This window comes from Coptis chinensis, chromosome 7, assembly GCF_015680905.1.
Source record: "Coptis chinensis isolate HL-2020 chromosome 7, ASM1568090v1, whole genome shotgun sequence".
NCBI classification, from domain to species: domain Eukaryota; kingdom Viridiplantae; phylum Streptophyta; class Magnoliopsida; order Ranunculales; family Ranunculaceae; genus Coptis; species Coptis chinensis.
In genome coordinates, this window is record NC_141462.1 from 17,861,818 (window position 1) to 17,881,608 (window position 19,791).

At 36.5% G+C, this 19,791-nt stretch overlaps 2 protein-coding genes across 21 annotated transcripts; both read right to left on the bottom strand.

Annotated features, from left to right (window-relative positions):
• Positions 1-973: 973 nt before the first annotated feature.
• LOC147486374 (uncharacterized) lies at positions 974-5,899 on the bottom strand. Of its 20 annotated transcripts, none has more exons than XR_015201114.1 (5): positions 4,621-5,899; positions 2,187-4,388; positions 1,737-2,091; positions 1,599-1,703; positions 974-1,352 (listed from the first exon to the last, which is right to left on the bottom strand). XR_015201114.1 is itself a non-coding variant. In XM_086570831.1 (5 exons), exons 2-4 carry the CDS (start codon positions 4,337-4,339, stop codon positions 2,395-2,397), a joined length of 420 nt encoding a protein of 139 aa, XP_086426957.1. In that variant the 5' UTR covers positions 4,340-4,388; positions 4,621-5,896; the 3' UTR covers positions 974-2,091; positions 2,187-2,394. The 20 variants fall into 20 exon arrangements, 3 of the variants coding, with proteins under 3 accessions (XP_086426957.1, XP_086426958.1, XP_086426956.1); XR_015201116.1 differs by having other exon boundaries at positions 974-1,703; positions 1,737-1,769; positions 1,861-2,091; positions 4,621-5,898; XR_015201112.1 differs by having other exon boundaries at positions 1,599-1,769; positions 1,861-2,091; positions 4,621-5,898.
• Positions 5,900-7,467: 1,568 nt separating this feature from the next.
• LOC147486375 (pentatricopeptide repeat-containing protein At2g39620-like) lies at positions 7,468-10,977 on the bottom strand. The gene is given in 2 exon segments (XM_086573430.1): positions 7,468-8,571; positions 8,574-10,977. Coding segments are annotated over 2 exon segments (2,895 nt in total). The 5' UTR covers positions 10,843-10,977; the 3' UTR covers positions 7,468-7,945.
• Positions 10,978-19,791: the final 8,814 nt, after the last annotated feature.

The window sequence follows — 19,791 nt, forward strand, 5'->3', positions numbered from 1 at the left end:
CTAATTAATGAAACATCAAAAACTAAATGCAACTGCACTAAATTAACCTTAATGAATAACTAACGAGAAATCATAAACCTGATACAACTACACTGAATTAACCTCAAAGAATAATTAACGGAAAATCAGAAACTTGATGCAACTGCATTGAACTAACCTCAAAGAATAAGTAATGGGGAATCGGAAACTAGATGCAATAACTACATTGAATTAACCTCAATGAATAATTAACAGAAAATCGGAAACTTAATGCAAATGCATTGAACTAACCTCGAAACATAGTTGTATTATTTGTAGAGGGAATATAATGTCTCGACAAGTATAGTTTTGTATTTTAAATAATATTTATCATAATTATTTTTTTATGATTGAGAGTGTCTTGCTATTCAAGTAGTTTCAATATCATTTTCACCACATTGAGCATTCTCATCAAACTTCAATTATTAAAAGAAGTCATAAATTTTATCAAGGTTTGGTGTTTTCTTTTTATTGAGAGTTGTGCAAGAAATTTAAATTAGTGATTAATATAATTTTCATATATATCTTATAGCTTTGTATAATTACTAATATTTTTTAGAATAATTTAATATAACTACACCCATTCGTAAGACAGGTTTGAAAACTAGTTGGTTAATTATACGTGAAATGTCTAGGCTCCTCAAAGAGACATAGTAAATTTACACATAAAAATGCGACTTCAGTAAGGTCAAAGAATTGGATTAATCAGCTTAAACACCTTAGAAAGTCAGTGATCTGATATGGCTTAAATTCCTTAAAAAAGGTTTTGTTCCGCAGCCTTCATCCTCACATTTGTTGCTTAGTAGACGTCGCCTGAACTACTTCTCTGCTAATTTTACTGGCCGTTTACACAATTACACTAAGCTCGACCTATAGAAACTGTCAAACTATATGTTGCTTGAATTGAGATTGTTGCAAACTGATACCTTTCAAAATAGAGTGCACATAGAATAGGTTCGTTCTGAATTTCCACCTGCCGTGAAGTTTCAAATGCATCTGTCCGTGACTAACATGGAAGGCAGGAACATTTTAATCAAACAGAACTCATATAGGATTGTCAAACTCGAGAAAAAGGAGGCATAGTCCTACAGTTAATTAAACAATTCAAGGAACAAGAAAATGGCTACTATGCCTTCAGAATAAGCTACAAAACCAACACCTAGCTTGAAAGAAAATGCATCATGTTTCTCATTGGCAGCAAATGACATCCAAGAATTAATACATGAAACTTCACTTTTCGATCTTTGATTTCTTCAATAATTTGATATCCAGTAATCCAGAGCAGTGGTCAAGACTGCCTTAGATGTCAACGAGGCCTCCAACAATTTTAAAGCCTGCACCAAAAGCACATTATTAGATTAGCCAGTCAGTCAATCCAAGGCATCAAATGTCTCTTATAGATTGTGGAAAGTTGATTAAACGATGAATAAACAGGCAGAACATGGAAAAACCTACTCGGAACATCAATATAGGTTTCCAGAAACCTAAAAAGTTACAATACTTTCACCAACTACTAATTAGAAGAGCTTGTGTGACGTACGACTGTGAAAACATAACAATCGACTGGGTTTCAGACTCACATCAACAATACAAATCCTTTAGTTGCAACTTGCAACTCAGCGCAGGGCGTCGCACTTTCGGAAAATAAAATTCTTGCATTGCGACCCTGTTATGGGGGCAAAAAACTTCATAGAAGACCCTGTTATGGGGGCAAAAACTTCCTAGCAATCTCTTTGGCGACTAATATTTTTCTGTCAACCAAACAATGAAACAAACCTTAGCAAGTCGATTTAATTTGACCAAGGATATACTAGGTAATCCTGAAACTTAAGCAGAAGATACCTTGTTAACAATATGATGAACTAAAACTAGAGGTTTTTGTCGTCTTTCCACCAAAATCTTCTCTATAGAACCTCCAAACATACTCAGATTTATGCAGACTTGTAATGACAGCGAAGTTTTGAGTGTACAAGTAATTGCATCTTTCTTGCAGTAGGTTTTGGTAAAAGCATTACTTACCATGATAAAGAAAATCCTTACTTTTTCAATTTTTACCAGCCATTCTCGAAACATCTGCAAGCACAGTCTCTAAACACATTATGCTAAGTGTTGCATGATTCAGCCAGCTATATCATGAACTTTACCCTGAATAACAAAAAGTTAATTACCTCATGTTCGCTAATGGTAAACACCCGCTCCTCTATGTCACTGATGGGAACATTGTATTTTTTGAGAACAGAAATGTAAGCAGTGGCTGAGGAAGGTGTCACAATCAAATCATCAGTCCCCATGAACATTTTTGGTCCCTCTAAAATTCCATTCTTCGCTATTCGTTCAACAGTAGGAGACGAACCAAACGTACCAATGGTCTGTTTCTCATGTTGAACCCAATCCTTTATATATAAAACAAGTCGTAGGTCGAGTACATGTACTGTGTAGAAGCTGAATTTGGTAATTTTCTTTTGCAGAAATCTCTGGTGAAAGTAGCTTGGACTTGAAACATTCCCCCTTAATGTACCCACTATCATCTAATTCTTCCACACTCCTGTACAGGTTACTAATGCTTCCTAGTAAAGGAGTTTTATTGAGGAGGCCCACTGCAGCTCCCACAGGTATAACAAGAAGATTAAGAAGAAATTCAATGAAATCTTCCTGTGATTCTGCATACAGTAAATTGTTGCTGGACTTTCTAAGCATTACCTTTAGAGTCATCTCTTTGCAGGGCTTAAATTTAATTTCATGCTCAACTGGACCTTTTTTATTAAACATCAACTTACTATGTGATTCAACGCTTCTCAGCAAAAGCAATCTGTACGAGGTGTTGTTGAGAGCAACGATAACCTGAGAAGAGACAACAACTGGAGAAACAAAAAATAGGTAAATAAAGTATCAAACTTATTATGCGTTATCTTATTTCAGTCCCTTTTTTGTGTTGTTGTTTAAGTTGAACGATGTACCAAGTACACAAAAACTTGGCGGTCCTATGGGAGATGCATTCCATCAGTCCCATCAGCCAAGAGCTAGTATGGTTGCATCTCCAAGTAGAACATTGTGGCTTATTTGGCACATATATCCAACCTTAGGCCTCTAAATTCACATTATAATTTCAGCAGCCAACCCACGTCCTCAACCAAGTGATAAATCCCCTCAACTGCACGTTCATGCACTAACACGTAACTTGAATTACAAATCCCTACCTGACATGGGCGTGCCGCTGAGGGGCTATATTTCAGAGCATTGCACTCTATCACATTTGCCTTTGGGGTTCTCTAATTTCAGACAAATCTAGACCTAGTTCTCTAGCAGAAAAGAAAGGTGTGTACCTCTGCTAAGCCAAATTCCATATCCTCTCCATGAGGATGTTAACATCTTTGATACCAAGCTTGCAGAGAAGCTCAACGCTACTGGATGCTGACATAGGCATTACTTTTAAATCATCGGTAACGATAAAGTTGGATGTTCCCTTCACAAAAACTCCTCCCTTGTTATTATCTTTAACATCAGTAAACAACTTTTCTTCAATTAAGAACAACTCCCTCTTGTTCATTTGTTTCCCATTGGAGCACCGACTATCAGGAGAAGTGTACACCTTATCTTTTTTATGATTGTTTCTGTTAGAACAAGAACATTTGTAATACTTGATAGGTTCGGTCTCATCAATATTGAATTTAAGTGCCCTACATTGAAAGTCAGCTGCACTAGTTGGACGAAGCAGAAGATTCTTGTGTTCGACCTACTATTGCGATTGTGAGTCACATCCACGTGGGTTATGTATGTAAATCAATGATTATCAGTTCGTAGGTTGGTTAAGTAGGTCTGTGTATAATTACTGGTGAGATCCATAACTGGGATGAATTTAGTGTCTTCTCATTTTTACTACTCAGTGCAAACAACATGTATGCCAGGAAATTCATATCAAGGAATGCACATCAGTACAAATACATGAGTCCATTGAGATGAAAAACAAATAAAACTTAGCATTGTAGTGTATGGACTTACCGACTTAAAATGTGTATCCAAGACAAAAGAAACTCAGAGTACTCATAGTACAGATTAAAGGGTCTAACACGAAGGAACCCAACACACTGAAACAGCACCGTAAAATCTCACATGTGCTTCTATTGTAAAAAAAACTAAATGACTACAGGGATATAGTTATGGAACTGAAAAGCAATTGAACTATAGTAGAGCTAACGGAATAACAGAGTTGTGCTTCATGGTTTGTGACTTTGTGTGGCCTGTGTTTTTCCTACGAAAATCACCAACCTGTGCTTTTCTCTATCTTTTGCTTCCTCACTCTTCCATTGGAAGTTGAAAGCATTTGTCAAAGCTGAATTTGAGATCAAGGCAGCCTCCAATAGGTTTAGAGCCTGCACGAGAAACAGTAAATGGTGTTCAACATAGACATCAAATCCGCCCTTGGATTGCAATTTTTTTGAGTAGTAGTTCTCTCAAGTTATTCAACATTTGAAGTATGTTAGTCATAATCCAGAGAAATGCAATTGAGATCACCTATTATCCAGTTAAAGAGAAGATATATGCCATTGTAAGAGTCTTGCAATAAAAGAATATACAGAGGAAATCATTATTCCAATAGCTTACCTCCTCCTTCCCAAACTCAACCACCCGCTCTTCTATGTCACTGACGGAATATTGAGTTTGTTGAAAATTGAAATGCCAGAGATGGGAGAAAGCGGCAGCACAGTTAAGTCATCGGATACCTTGAACTTTGTTCCGTCTTTGACAAACCCATTTTTTCCATAACTGGTTAAGACAGGGTTAACCATAGTAACACCAATGTTCCGAAATATTGTTTTTGAATCAAGCGACTCAAATTCACAGGGACTTGGGGGTAAAAATTTTCCTCGATGCCTAAAGGATGAATCTGGTACCAAAACTATGCTGCAATCTGTGATGAAAGTAGCTTCTTTTTTAAATGCTCTGATTTCAAGTAAAGACCAACTTCTAACATTTCGACACTCTTATACAGGTTATGAACACATCACAGAGGTGGCCTTTGGTACAGTAGTTTCACTATAGTCCCAAGAGGCATGATAAATTGACTTAGAAGATAATCGACAAAGTCTTTGCGAGTTTCAGTGTGGCCAAAAACAAGTCTGTTAAAGGTATCTCTGAGACAAAAAGAAGTCGGAGGAGAGAGAGAACCTGAAGAAAATGCAAACACAAAAGAAAGTGAGAGTGAGAGATTGAGAAAGGGAAAAAAAAACAAAGAAAAAGAAAGACGATAGAACCTGAAATGAATGCTACCTAGAACACTTGAAAGCACCTTATTCAAACAAAACCAGTGAGCATATATTTAATTTTTGTTGCAGAAAATGGATCCTGTAAATTTTATTTGTTAAGTCTTTTCTCTTTGAAAGAAACTTAGAGTTGTCTCAGAGTAACTGCTAAGGGAAGCATTGCATTCAAGCCAATGGAATTCCTTGATACACAAGGAAGATGAACAGACTCTACTTTGATGATATGTTCACTTGCTAATCAAAATCGTTACAATCTGACTGAAACGGTATAATCATCAACACAGATTACTGCCGAAAACAAGTGACAGTTGCCTGAATTCGATTCATACTTCATTGGTCTACACAAAAATAAGCTAGCTTCCATCAAGATAAAGTTGTAAACATAAATAATTAATAAGCACTCCTCTCTCTTATAATGCTAGCTAAAGCAGTAACACCAAAACGGCCTCAAATTATAATCTTCAGCTTCCCTCCAATGAACTGTTCAGTGGAACACTGAAAGGAACTGGTGTTGGACCTAGACCATGCTAGTCTTAAATATTGAATTTACTCGGGAAAAAATACAATTAAATTCAATTACGGAATCTGCCTGATAAGTGTTAGAATCTCTTGTGTATTTCTAAATACTAGTGTGTGTGCAAAGTGGAGGAGATGAACAAATGGTGTTCTCGCCACTTTAGTGCATAGTAGATAGTCCCACATTGGTTATCCACCACATCGGGTAGGGTTCGGGCTTGAGCTTGGGCTTACTGTTGTGGGTAGTGGTTTAACCAATAGCCTAAACTTGTTTTGCCTTTTTCTTGAGCAAAGTTTCAGTGTTCTATTAGGAATTGGTCTCTCTTCCTCCTAACCTCTATAAATAGGACTGTGAGTCCATCTATAAATAAATTTGTGAGTCCATAGAGAGAATAGACTTGATCGAACTCAACTCGGAGAACGTAAAACTCAAACCAGTTCTTTTCTTTTTTTCTTCTTCTTCTTACCGTAGGAGAGAGAGTTATATTGCTATTCTAGAGGGTAGTGCGTCTAGTCCAAGCAAAGTCATTTTTCAGCTGTTAACCATTGAATCTCGTGAGGAAGGCGTCCATGTTTTGTTGCCTTTCTGCACCATTGGGGGCGAAATCTTTCCTTAAGGACAGCCTAATCTGCGCCTTGGTTATTCCCAGTTATTGTTGTCCTTGTTTCTTCATTGCTACTATTCCTTCTGTTATACTTTAGTTGCTGTGTTCATACAACTATTCTAACAATAAGCACTTGAAGACCTCGGAGAGTCAGAGAGTGGGCTGTCCTAAGAACCGTAACCGAATTGTGGTGTTTACAAAGATGAAAGAAATAAAAGTAAGTTAATATTGAAGAGATACTCCTCTGGGATAGTTACATTACCTCTCCAAAGCCAACCTTTACAGTCATCTCCTCTAGCATGTTGAAAGCTGTAGCACCAATCTTTTCAAGCAGCTCGACGCAAACTGATGTTGACATGGGCATTACCTCCAAATCATCCGTTATCATAAATGTTGCTGGTTCCTTCACAAAACTTCCTTTGTCTAGATCAATTATGTTGTAGTATTCTTTGTTTAAGTACATTTGACTATTCAAGATCTTAGATTTTCTGCAAACGTGAAACCAATCTGTACCCAACAAAACATTCCCAGTATCGTGACAACAATCACATGTGCAATATATGGTAGGTTCTGTGTCATCAATATTCAATTTCAACTTCCTGCATAGATGTTCAGAAGAATTACTCGGACGTAGCAGCATTTCTTTCTTTACCTCATACATAAAATGATGTGCCTCAAGACTCTCCATTCCCTGGTAGAAACTGTTCATGCATCCTAGCACTGACGGTTCGGTTGATCCCTAATAAGTCATACTATAGTTCCCATTGGTAATGTCGAGAAACTGAACAGAACATCCACAAATTCCAGGTCTGATTCTGCAAAAACCACTCAATTTTGTTTCTTATCTACCAAGACCTTCAAATACATCACATTTTCCGTACTGCAATTCAAAACAGCTTCTTAGTTAAATAAAATGACAAAACAAAATTGGTGGAATTCTTCCACTCACTTAAGGTGCACACAGTTATTCCTCTCAAGCAATAAATTTTATTTGTTCGAGTTATTGAGTAAAACTAATAATGTAGTGAAACAAACGTAGGAATAGAAAACAAATAAGTTGCAAAAACTTTTATTATATCAAACTCAACTAGAATCCCAGTAGTTTAGTAGAAAGTAGAAACAATATTTGGTAGGTTTGAACTGCAACCCTTCTTAGTAGGTTTTTGGAATTCAGAGGAAAAAGACTGTACATTTATATCGAACTTTCTAGCACACGTTCGTTTAGTTACATCAAGAACGTGAGCTGGCTTTGCTTGGTTACGATTTGTGGTTCATCAGGAACCAAGGTGGTGTGGTATATGTACTCTATTATGTGAATTTTGATCATTTTTGGAGGGAATGGTTATATGAACTCCAACTCCACCGACCACCTTATATAGACTCTAAAAATATATTGAACGTCTTGGTTAGGAGTACCCAAACTTTCTACAGTTACGGTCCTCTTGGCAAATATCAAAAATACAAAAAATGAAAAGCATTGAGCTTCCCTTCTGATTTGTAGTTTATAAGCTGTACGACAGGAGTGCCTTCATGCTTCTCGCTTTTTCACCAGTAATCCTTGCAAGAGCAAGTACCACTCTCAAAATGATGGAAACGTGTGGCATCCCTGACTATTATCTTACGCCCTGTGATGTCTGAAATGAGTTTCGTAATAGTGTGACAGTCTGGGCAAACACGTAAGTTTTTCACTATTTGGATGGGCAGCCCAGGCTCTGTATTAAGAAGAGCAAAGGCAATAGCCAGTCTCTCACTATGACTGAAAAGGACTGATTCTTTCTCCTCCTCTTCAACATCATGAAGAACACAGCTTGTGTCTGGGATATAACCCATTTTTCCCATCCTCTCAAGTAAACCTTCCCACAGTAAGCTCATCTGTTTGAACTGTGGGTGGGTTAGATCACCCACTCTAAATGCGTGGACCTTGTTCTTGATCTCAACCCAACTGCATCCAGGAATTTTCCTCAATCCCATTCTGCTCATCACTGCTCTAGTATTCCCCGCATCACCCCATCTTCCAGAATGAGCATAAATGTTCGAGAGCACTACGTGATGAGCAGGATTTTGGGGCTCAAGCCTAACCAGGTGACTCAGGGCAATTTCTCCTAATCGGATGTTTGAATGCATTCTACAAGCACCCAACAAAGCCCCCCAGACACTAGCATCAGGGGCATTGGCATTTTTTGAGTAAACTCCCAAGCTTCATCCAACTGACCTGCACGGCCCAGCAGATCCACCATGCAAGCATAGTGTTCCAGATGAGGCTCAAGTCCATGTCTGGAGCTCATCGAACTGAAAAGGTTTCTTCCTTCTTCTATCAAACCACCATGTCTGCATGCAGATAAAACACTTACAAACGACACAGAATCAACCTCATTGCAACTCTCTAGCATTCTGGAGAAAAGCGCAACAGCAGGATCGCCAAGCCCATGTAAAGCATACCCTGCAAGCATTGAATTCCAGGACACAGTATCTCTAATGCACATCCTGTGGAAAACTTCTTCTGAAAGGTTGACCCGTCCACATTTTGCATACATGTCAATGAGGCTGTTACCGACAAGCACGCTGGACTCCAACCCAGTTCGAATGACATAACCATGCAGAGACATACCTTCTCTTATAGCCGCTAAATATGCTGCAGCTGGAAGGACACTGACGATGGAAACTAAATTAGGCTGGAGGCTCTCCGATCTCATCTGGTGAAAAGCACATATAGCTTCCTTGGCACACCCATTCTGCATGTAACCTGCGATTAATATATTCCATGAAATCTCATCTTTAGTTAACTCAGTCTCGTTAAATAAAAGTTCAGCAGTTGTGAGGTCTCCACACTTTGCATACATATCGATGAGGGCATTCTTTACATGGAGGTCCGCCGTGAAACCGCTCTTGATGATTTGCCCATGAACACAGGTGCCTTGGTTAAGGTCATCCATGAGCACACAAGCTGGAAGCACACCCACCATTGTGCCACAGTCTGGACAATGCCCTTCCAGTCGCAACTGGTGGAACATTTCCATGGCGCGATGCGCATCACCACTTTGTGCATATCCGTTTATCAAAGCATTCCATGTTACAACATCTTTATGCAGCATCCTACTGAACAGGGTCTGTGCTAGACTAAAACGTCCACACCTGGCATACATGGATACCAAAGCTGTCCCAGTTGAAACATCTATACCAATGTCAGATTTTATAATATACCCATGTAAGCTCTTTCCTAAATTCAAAGCAGATAACTCTGCACAAGCTGGAAGGACACTCATCATAGTAATCCTATTCGGTTTATTATTTCCCTCCTGCATTTCTCGAAATAGAGACAGGGCTTCTATGGGATTGCCAGTTTGGCCGAAAGCAGCAATAATTGCAGACCAGGCAACTATATCCTTTCGAGGGATTCCCACAAACATGTGTTTTGCCTTCTCTGGTTCCCCACACTTTGCGTACATAGTCATAACAGAAGTGGCAACAGAAACATCCATGTCAATCCCATCTTCAATTGCATAGTGATGAATCTCCTTCCCTTTGTCCATATCCCCCATCTCAGCTGCAGCCGAAAGAGCACTAACTACTGACACCTGATTCAATTTCAAGTTGCCAATTCTCAAACGACCAAATAACTTGAGCGTCTCACCAAAACGAGCATTATGTACATAACCAGCCATCATAGTACCCCAAGAAACATCATCTCGACCCATCATATGGTCAAAAACCAGACGTGCAGCATCTACATGCCCGCACTTTGAGTACGTATCAATCAACCCATTAAAAACCACAGAACAAAAACCTCTCCTAACAACAAAACCATGAACTGATTTACACAACACAACACCCGACAATTCCGAAATAGACGGAAGCAAGTTTAACAAACTCACCCTATTAGGCACCAACCCAGCAAACTGCATATTTCTAAAAAATCTCAAAGCCTCATAAGAATCCCGACTCTGAGAAAACCCCGCAATCATCACATTCCAAGAAACAACATCCAACACAGGAATTTGATCAAACACTTTTCTAGCCTTATCGACATGTCCCATTTTACAATACATATCAATCAAACCAGTCCCAACATAAACATCACACTCTAAACCTTTCAAAGCAATTTCATTATGTATCTTAACACCCTCTTCTAAGTCTAAATTCCCAGTACATGCTTTCAAAACAAATGTAAAAGTATACTTATCAGGTACAACCTTATTTTCTAACATTTTATAGTACATTTTAATAGCTTCTTTTGACTGGAAATTTCTGTTATATGTTTTAATCGTAGTGTTCCATAAAATAACACTTGGGTTTATACATGTATCGAAAACTAAACGAGCGGAATCCGGTTTTTTAATTGTGAGTAGGAATTTACGAGTTGGGTGTTTGTGATATTGTTTTGTTTGTAACCTGAAATGAGTAGTTGAGCGTGGATTTGAAGGAGGGTTTTTAAGTCTTTGCATGAACGGAGAGTGTAAATTACTTGTGAGGGTAGCAAGTGGAGGATTTTTGTTGATGTTGTTTCTAGAGGTTGACGGATTGCTTGTTTGATCATCATAGTTTAAACTTCATTTGAGTTTTGGGACAATGTCTGGAGTTTATATTTATATAATAAGTTCAAGAATCGGCCGTTCAAGTTAGTTAATTCCTGCCAGTTATTTGAACTCCATTTAAACCAACCCCAAATAAATTTCACCATAAAAAATAAAAATTAGAAACTGTTTTTTGGTTGGAGATGTTTTTCCCACAATATAAATCATTTTTAGAAAAAATCAATATATTTGAAGATGTTTAGACGTATCAAAATTTGCTTACAGTATTATAAAATTATCCAACGGTCCAGATTTTTCAAATTACAAAATAATTTTTTACCAAGTTAAACATTTTCATTTGGAATGATTTTTTATAGGAAAATTATCTATTATGAAAGGGAATTGCTATATACAGACCTAGGGGTGGCAATGGGTCGTGTTGGGTCAGGTTCGTATCGTATCATACTCGGGTCACGTGTTAGGAGAGCAAACCCAAACCCGACCCAATTACTAATCGTGTCAAGTTTGTCAAATCCAAACCCAACCCGCATATGTAACGGGTTATCCACAGGTGACCCGCTAAGCCAGCGGGTCAATTTTGGATTGGGTTAATAGATAACCTGTAAGTTCTATTTTTTTTATTTTTGGATAAAGAATATTTATTAATCTAAATAATAAAAGAACTTGCAAAAGTGCGCAGAGTTGTTGAAGCACATGCATCTGCTAAACGTTTGAACCAAACAAGTGAAACAACCTGTTAGCCAAACAAAAAACATAACCAAACTAGAAACAACAACCATGCATGTCCAGTTTATCCACTTTGCTATCTCGTGGGCAAATCTATTATTAAATAAATGCAAATATTATTGTGACTTTGACGGTTTCATTGTTCTCTTTATATAATTGAGACTAGGGTAAGGGTTCAATGTTAATGTACGTGATAATATATTTTATTGAATGAATCTATAATATTCTATATGCTGGATTGCCGGCTTATCCTTCTAAATCTAGTTGATCATTTTCTGTTTAGTATTTTCTTTTAGGTAATTGGGATTATGAGATTTAATAAAATTCAGAAACATATATGTTTAAGGACTTAAAACAGTCATACAGGTCACGGGTTGATGACCTGACCCATTGGACCCGGGAACTAATCGGGTATACTAACGGGTTACCCGAGTTAACATGTGTGACCCTAACCCAACCCATTTATTTGACGGGTTTGGCGGGTCAACCCTTAAATGACCCAAAAGCCTTTTTTTCCAACCCAAATCCGCTAATTTCGTGTCGGATTCGTGTCGGGTTAGCAGGTCGTGTACAAAACTGCCACCCCTAACAGACCCCATATCTCTCAAGGGCTCAAGGCAGACCCTATTTTAAAAAAAAAAATTAATACCAGATATGTCCCCAAATAATCTCTTAGTGCATACTCCACTTAAAAAGTGAAAACACATAAATTTCAAGTTTTGTCTTTTTACTCAAGTTTTGTCTTTTTACTCTCTCAACAAACTTTCCTTAAACCCACACTTTTTTTTTCCACTCCTCTCATTTTTCAATCCAAATAAACTTAACCCACACATCTCTTCTTTCTCTACACATATTCATCTTCTTTTTCAAATTCTTTTGTTCTATTTCTATTTACAACCCATCTTTTTGTTTTTCATTTTTTTTTTATGACATTGAGTGAAATGGAATGGGCATATGATGTTTTTAATGTGGAAAATGAACTATTTAATGAAGAGAAATTTCAATCAAGTGACCAAGACGGCGACCAAGACGAGGTAACTCCATATACAACTATTGTTCATAATGATTCCAATATCAATTTATTATGAAATCATTATGAGGACGACTTGTACAAAATGTGATTACAAAGTATTTATGCAAACTCAATCTATATGGACAATCTCTTCCGTTTAATGGTTGATTTGAATAGTGAGTGTTGGGAAATGGGAATAGTCTTACGTTCGAGATGTCCCAGGCCAACTAACTTTCAAAGACTCTGGCGCCCCAACTGGAGCGACTTATGAAGCATTAGACAGTCTAATTTGGCCGTCTCTTAGTTACTTTGATAGATATCCCATATTTTTCTTGTGACAAATTTTTAGCTAACATTATAATTCACTGTAAATGTTATAGGATACAGTCACAATGAGGTACCAATTGATGCACTTCGAACTTCACAAAATTCAAATGCATCTTCGGAGGAGCACTACATAGATCAAACCGAACATTTTAACACCAACATGGTATGCATGGATGAATATATGTTTTGAAACTTACTTTTTTTGATTTAATACCTTCTGACCCATGGATTAATGAATACTTAAATTGATTTATAGGTATTTGATAGTCGTCAAGATTTGATTGATTGGACACAACATAAAGGAAGTGAAGTGGGAGCTATTATCGTCACTGGGAAATCTCAAAATGCAATTGGTGGGAAGGCTCCTAAACTTATTTTGATATGTGAGCGTGGTGGTAAATTTCGATCTCATAAAAAGGTAGAAGCAAACGAGAAGACAGTGAGAAAGACTGGAACAAAAAATATGAATTGTCCTTTTAAATTAAAAGCGTGTTTTGAACGTGGTAGTTTAGATAGATGGACACTACGAGTTGATTGTGGTCGTCATAATCATGGGATGGAAAAAACTATGGAAGGTCACTCTTATATGGGAAGGTTTAATAAGATGGAAATGATTCTTGTATCTGAGATGAGTATTAAGAACGGTTCATTGGAACCAACTTTAAAATAAAAGACGTTCATATTAGGCTAACTCCGTTTGCATTGGATGGTTGGACTGGACCGTCTTAGAAAGATAGGAGATTGTGTTAGACCGGCCTATCTTAAGAACGGTTTATTGGAACCAACTTTAAAATAAAAGACGTTTCGATTAGGCTAACTCCGTTTGCATTGGATGGTTGGACTGGACCGTCTTAGAAAGATAGGAGATTGTGTTGGACCTGTCTTAAGAACGGTTCATTGGAACCATCTTTAAAATAAAAGACATTCAGATTAGGCTAACTCCGTCTGCATTTGATGGTTGGACTGGACCATCTTAGAAAGATAGGAGATTGTGTTGGACCTATCTTAAGAACGGTTTATTGGAACCAACTTTAAAATAAAAGACGTTCCGATTAGGCTAACTCCGTTTGGATTGGGTGGTTGGACTGGACCGTCTTAGAAAGATAGGAGATTGTGTTGGACACGTCTTAAGAACGGTTCATTGGAACCATCTTTAAAATAAAAGACGTTCAGATTAGGCTAACTCCGTCTGCATTGGATGGTTGGACTGGACCGTCTTAGAAAGATAGGAGATTGTGTTGGACCTGTCTTAAGAACGGTTCATTGGAACCATCTTTAAAATAAAAGACGTTCAGATTAGGCTAACTTCATTTGCATTGGATGGTTGGACTGGACTAACCTATCTCGTTTTGGATAGCTGATCTAAACTGTTTAATTGGTCAATTTTTAGTAATTCACTCAAATTTGGTTCACAGTGGCTGAAAAAATCTTTATTTTAAGACAATAATTAAAAAAACATTACTAACCATTGTTTATACACTTAAATGTTACATATTCATTTTATGGTCTTCCCCACTACACTATATGAGCTAAGTTCAGGGTTTAAGGTTTATGGGTAAGGTTTTGTACTTTACAGAGATGTGAATGAAATTAAATTTGAACAATATTTTTTTTCTTTAATTCAAAATTTATTATTGAATTTTGGCTCACAAAATTATTTTTGAAATTTAAATACACGACTCAGTTTAGGGTTTTGGGTTTATAAACCGTTTAGTTGGTCAAAATTGGTCAATTTTTAGTAATTCACTCAAATTTGGTTCACAGTGGCTGACAAATTTTTTATTTTAAGACAATAATTAAAAAAACATTACTAACCATTGTTTTTATACACCTAAATGTTACATATTCATTTTATGGTCTCCCCACTACACTATATGAGCTGAGTTGGGGTTTAAGGTTTATGGGTAAGGTTTTGTACTTCTGAGAGATGTAAATGAAATTAAATTTGAACAATATATTTTTTTCTTTAATTCAAAATTTATTATTGAATTTTGGCTTACAAAATTATTATTTTTGGAATTTAAATACACGACTCAATTTAGGATTTAGGGTTTTGGGTTCTGAGCATATATATAGTGAAGGAAAACTTTGATTCAAAATTTTTGGTCAATTTTTTTTTTTTTTTTTTTTTTTTTTTTTTTTTCATATGAAGTCTTGAAGATGAAATTTAAATTGAAATTTCCTGCCCAAATTTTAAAATTTGAATTTGAATTTGAATTTTAAATTTTAGTAAAATTTCGAACACAATATTTTGGTAATTTGGTTTGTATTCTTCCTTTCATGTTCAATATAATATGAAAACATGAATTGAATTGAAATTGGAGTTAGTGATAACACAAAACCAACTTGAAATTCAAAACACAAAATTTTAATTTTAATTTTTTGCCCAAAATTTCAAATTGGATTTTAAATTTCAGTGAAATCTCGAAACCCGCCCAAAATTTGAATTTGAATTTTGAAATCCGACCTTATAGTAAGTTGTACCGAAATATTTTGTCAAAATTTCAAATTTCAAATGAAGAGAGATGTGTTGGTCAGAATGGTTCAATTTAACTAACTTAAAAAGAGTAGATGTTCACATTGAGCTACTCTATGCCCCCTTTTGTTAGTTGGAATGGACCGTCTTATACATAGACGAAATGTGTAGGTCCTGCATTAGGAATGGTTTAATTGAACTAACTTATATAAACAAAGATGTTCCAGTTAGACTATCCCTTTATGCCTCTGTTGGTGGATCCGATTTGCCTCTTACACTTAGATTAGATTTTGCTAGCTAGCTTTGTTTGATTTAGTTGGTTGGACTGGACTGTCTTATACTTAGATTAGATTTTGCTAGTTCTACATTAAGATCGGTTTAAATAAACTACCTTAAAGCGAAAAGACGTTCGCACCAGGCTAGCTTTTCTGCTTTAGTTAGTTGGAATGGACTGTCTTACACTTAGATTAGATTTTGTTCCCACAATAATTTGACTTTACACATACATATGCCAAGAATTCTTCGTGACAAAGTCGTGGCTCATATGTTCCATACTGCAAACTTCGCGAGACTACAAAACTCGTGAAGTTATAGATTCCCAAGGACAGGTTAAAATGCCGAGACAACAGTCTTACCATCAACTTAATTTTATTGAGTGAGCTAAAATCTAAATGTCTGCCTTAATATACAATTTGCACTTAATTAGTTACTGCTAAGATCAGTATTATTTATTATTTTCCCACATGCACTATATGTCTATATAACAGTATCGGAAATGATATTCCGTTCATTCTATTCTACAACCAACATGGCCTTAATGGAATCACTTAGTAACAGCTTCACCACTTTGCCCATTGCTATAGTTGCATTGATTGTTCTGATAAGAGTTACATTTGTAGTAAGAAAACTATCCGATAAGAAGAGGCACTGCCCAACTGTTGGTACTGTCTTCCACCTAATTTTCAACTTCCATAGAGCGCATGATTACATGACTGATCTCGCTCACAAAAACAAGACTTTCAAGATTCTCATCCCTTTCCGCAGTGAAGTATTCACTTCAGATCCTGCAACTGTGTTGAATACATCCTGAAAACAAATTTCTCAAACTTAATCACAACTGTGATGTCTTTAAAAACTACAAAATGTGGATTTAAACTAGCCTCTAACCATAATTTTGAAATGTAACAGGACTATGCCCAATATTTCACATATGACATAACCATTCCAAATCTTCTCTACAAACCTTTGCTTTATTCTAGCAACACCTGCAAGTAGGCAACGTGTACACCAACTCCCGACTTGTCATTGAAGATTGTACACCCCAAAAGAAACAACAAATAAACTCGAACATGACAGTCAACAATTTCAGCCGTAGTATCTTCGGGCGTGTTAGAGAATGTCTTCCTTAACCACTCTAGAGTCACATGCCCTTTTTTCACTTTGGGTACATTTTTAGGCCCGTCAAACCAAGCTTTTGTATAAGCAATTCTTACGCTTTTCCTTTATCTAACAAATAGATTCCCTCCACTGGAAGACCTTTGATTGGAATCCCCAAAATTTGGCTGACATCATCGAGAGTAATGGTCATCTCGCCAAATAGGAGATGGAAAGTAGTTGTTTCTTGATGCCATCTCTCACAAAATGCTGAAATCACTACTGCATTGAAGTTCTTCCACGAATACAAGGCTAAGTTTAACAACCCGGTAGCTTCTAGCTTCTTTTGGAAAAGAGGTGGTTCTTCACTTATGTCCCATTGCTCTAGTTTGACGGTATGGTGGTGCAGTTTTAGAATACCCCTTTCCTACAAAATTAAACAAGATTTTAATTTAATAAATAAATAAATAAATAACACGACTATAAAATGAATTAAGCATAGATGTAAAAAAAAAAACCTTTCCAGCCCAAATCTTGCAAGCAATATGGTCCTCATAATCGACCAAAACTTTGTTATCTATAGGACCTCCAGAATATATCCCAATTTAGACTCTCCATCGCTCTCGTTCTCATCAACTTGATGCAAATTTTCTTCTTGCCCATTAGAAACCGCTATCTCCTCATCATGTTCTCCTTCCAACTCAACATTATCTACTTGCTACAAACTTTCTTCTTGCCCATTAGAAACCTCTATCTCCTCATCATGTTCTTCTTCCAACTCAATATTCTCGTCTTCTTCAATATGGTCTTCTACAACTATTGCTTTTTTGGTTTTTCGTATTCGATGAGATGCCGTTTGGGGCACCCTAACTGAAGAAATTTGGCGACTAGAGACAACTTTTCCCTTTCTTTTTTTGGGCTGCATGACTATCCCTGTAATCGTCAATAGCTAACAATAGTCAAATTTCAATTACAACCCAAACTTTATGATGCAAGACAGAAAATGCAAGCTTTTAACTATGCCATGAAAAACCAATGATTTTTTTGTAAACTATATATTAATTATAAGCACTCGAAGTCTCTCAATCAAAGACTGTTATTAAATGCCAAGTGATACAACAATCCCAACATCCTCATAATCTTATCCAAAATAATATTCTATTTGTCAAACGGATGTCAGAAAACATCTCACACAAAATTTTCATGAACTAGCTGTGCTATAAATCTCTCTGGCTCAGATGATATTATCACCAATCGGGTTTTCTCTCAGATTTTACCAAGATAAGTGATCAAACAAAGCCGTTTGGTATTTATGAATATGTAGTGACCAAACACAAAACACAGCAATCCAATACCATTTTCAAACGAATCAAGCTCATAAAGAGACTAAAAAGATACCCACACAACGATCAGGCCCATAAGACTATGACCCTTTGAAGATATTAAATATAAAATCTTAGAGTATGTGAAAATCCCTGCGCTATATACTTGCAACTTCCACAAGACGTGCGATAAAAATCAACTACAACTAAAGAATCAGTTTCGTTGGCCTTCTCAAGGATTTTGGAAAATTCTGCATCTGTATTAAATTCTATGACACATTCAATCGGACAAAGATCCTCATATTCGTCCAATAATTCTCCTGAAACATCTTGAGACATACTCTTGAACTTCGAGCGATGGAAGTTTCTGTTTATTTTGTGAACTTTCATGCTTAGGTTCAGCTGATCGAAGGAACTCTGGACCTTAATAGCCAAAATGTCAAAGTATTTGTGCTTGGCAGAAAGTTGGGAAGAAAGTAGACAAGCAAATCCCAGACGAACTTGTCCATCTGAAATTTTATTGACTGGACCCCTAGAACTCAGAAAAGTCTGCCTTGCATTACGTAAAAGGGATAAAAACTTTGGAAGTAGCCAAAAAATAATATCTCCAATCTCTAAATATTGCTCGGAGATGAAGCTGTTACAAGACGAGGTTTCAAGTGATGCTAACATCTATAAGGACGAGTACCTCTTCGAGTCATTTACTCACTCCATTAGCTGAATGCCTAATGAAGCATATAATGATCAGTCCTATGGCAGATTCGGATTAATAGAAGAACGAAACATATATATCCCCTCTTTCACATTCAAACAAACTGCCATATATCATCATCAACTAGTATAATATAACCTCAAAATTGCATTCAAACAAAATTTTCATGAACTAGCTGTGCTATAAATCTCTCTGGCTCAGAAGATATTATCACCAATCGGGTTTTCTCTTAGGTTTTTCCAAGAAAAGTGAGCAAACACAGCCGTTTGGAATTTATGAATATGTAGTGACCAAACACAGAATGCAGCAATGCAATACCATTTTCAAACGAATCAAGCTCATAAATAGACTAAAAAAATACCCACACAACGATCTAGTCCATAAGAGTATGACCCTATGAAGATATTAAATATAAAATCTTAGAGTATGTGATTAATGGGAAAACACTTCTAAGAAATATTCTCACTACAAAAATGTTATTTGATGCAAATAGTAATAAAGAAACATCTTCTCGCCATTCAAATACTCAAATATAATAAGCCTTGATCAATCTCAATCCATATCCAAATCGAAACTTCAAAAGAAACACATAGCATGGTCTCTAAAGTATCCACCTTATTACACCTGGAATCTTAAACAATTGAATTAAGAAAGAGAAAAACAAGAAGTATTTTGTTGAGTACAAACCTTTACTCAAAGAAACAGAATCAAAGAAGCTTTTGAGGCGATACGTTGATTTTGCACATTTGAGACCTTCTAAACCTCATAAGATAACATAGCGAAAACACTCAAAATATTAAAACCTGCAACAACAGATTTACATTCAATGACTTAAATAAAAGAAATGCAGCACCATGTCATAATAACTATACCATCAATCATCAAAAAAGAAGTTCATAAAAATGCAAAC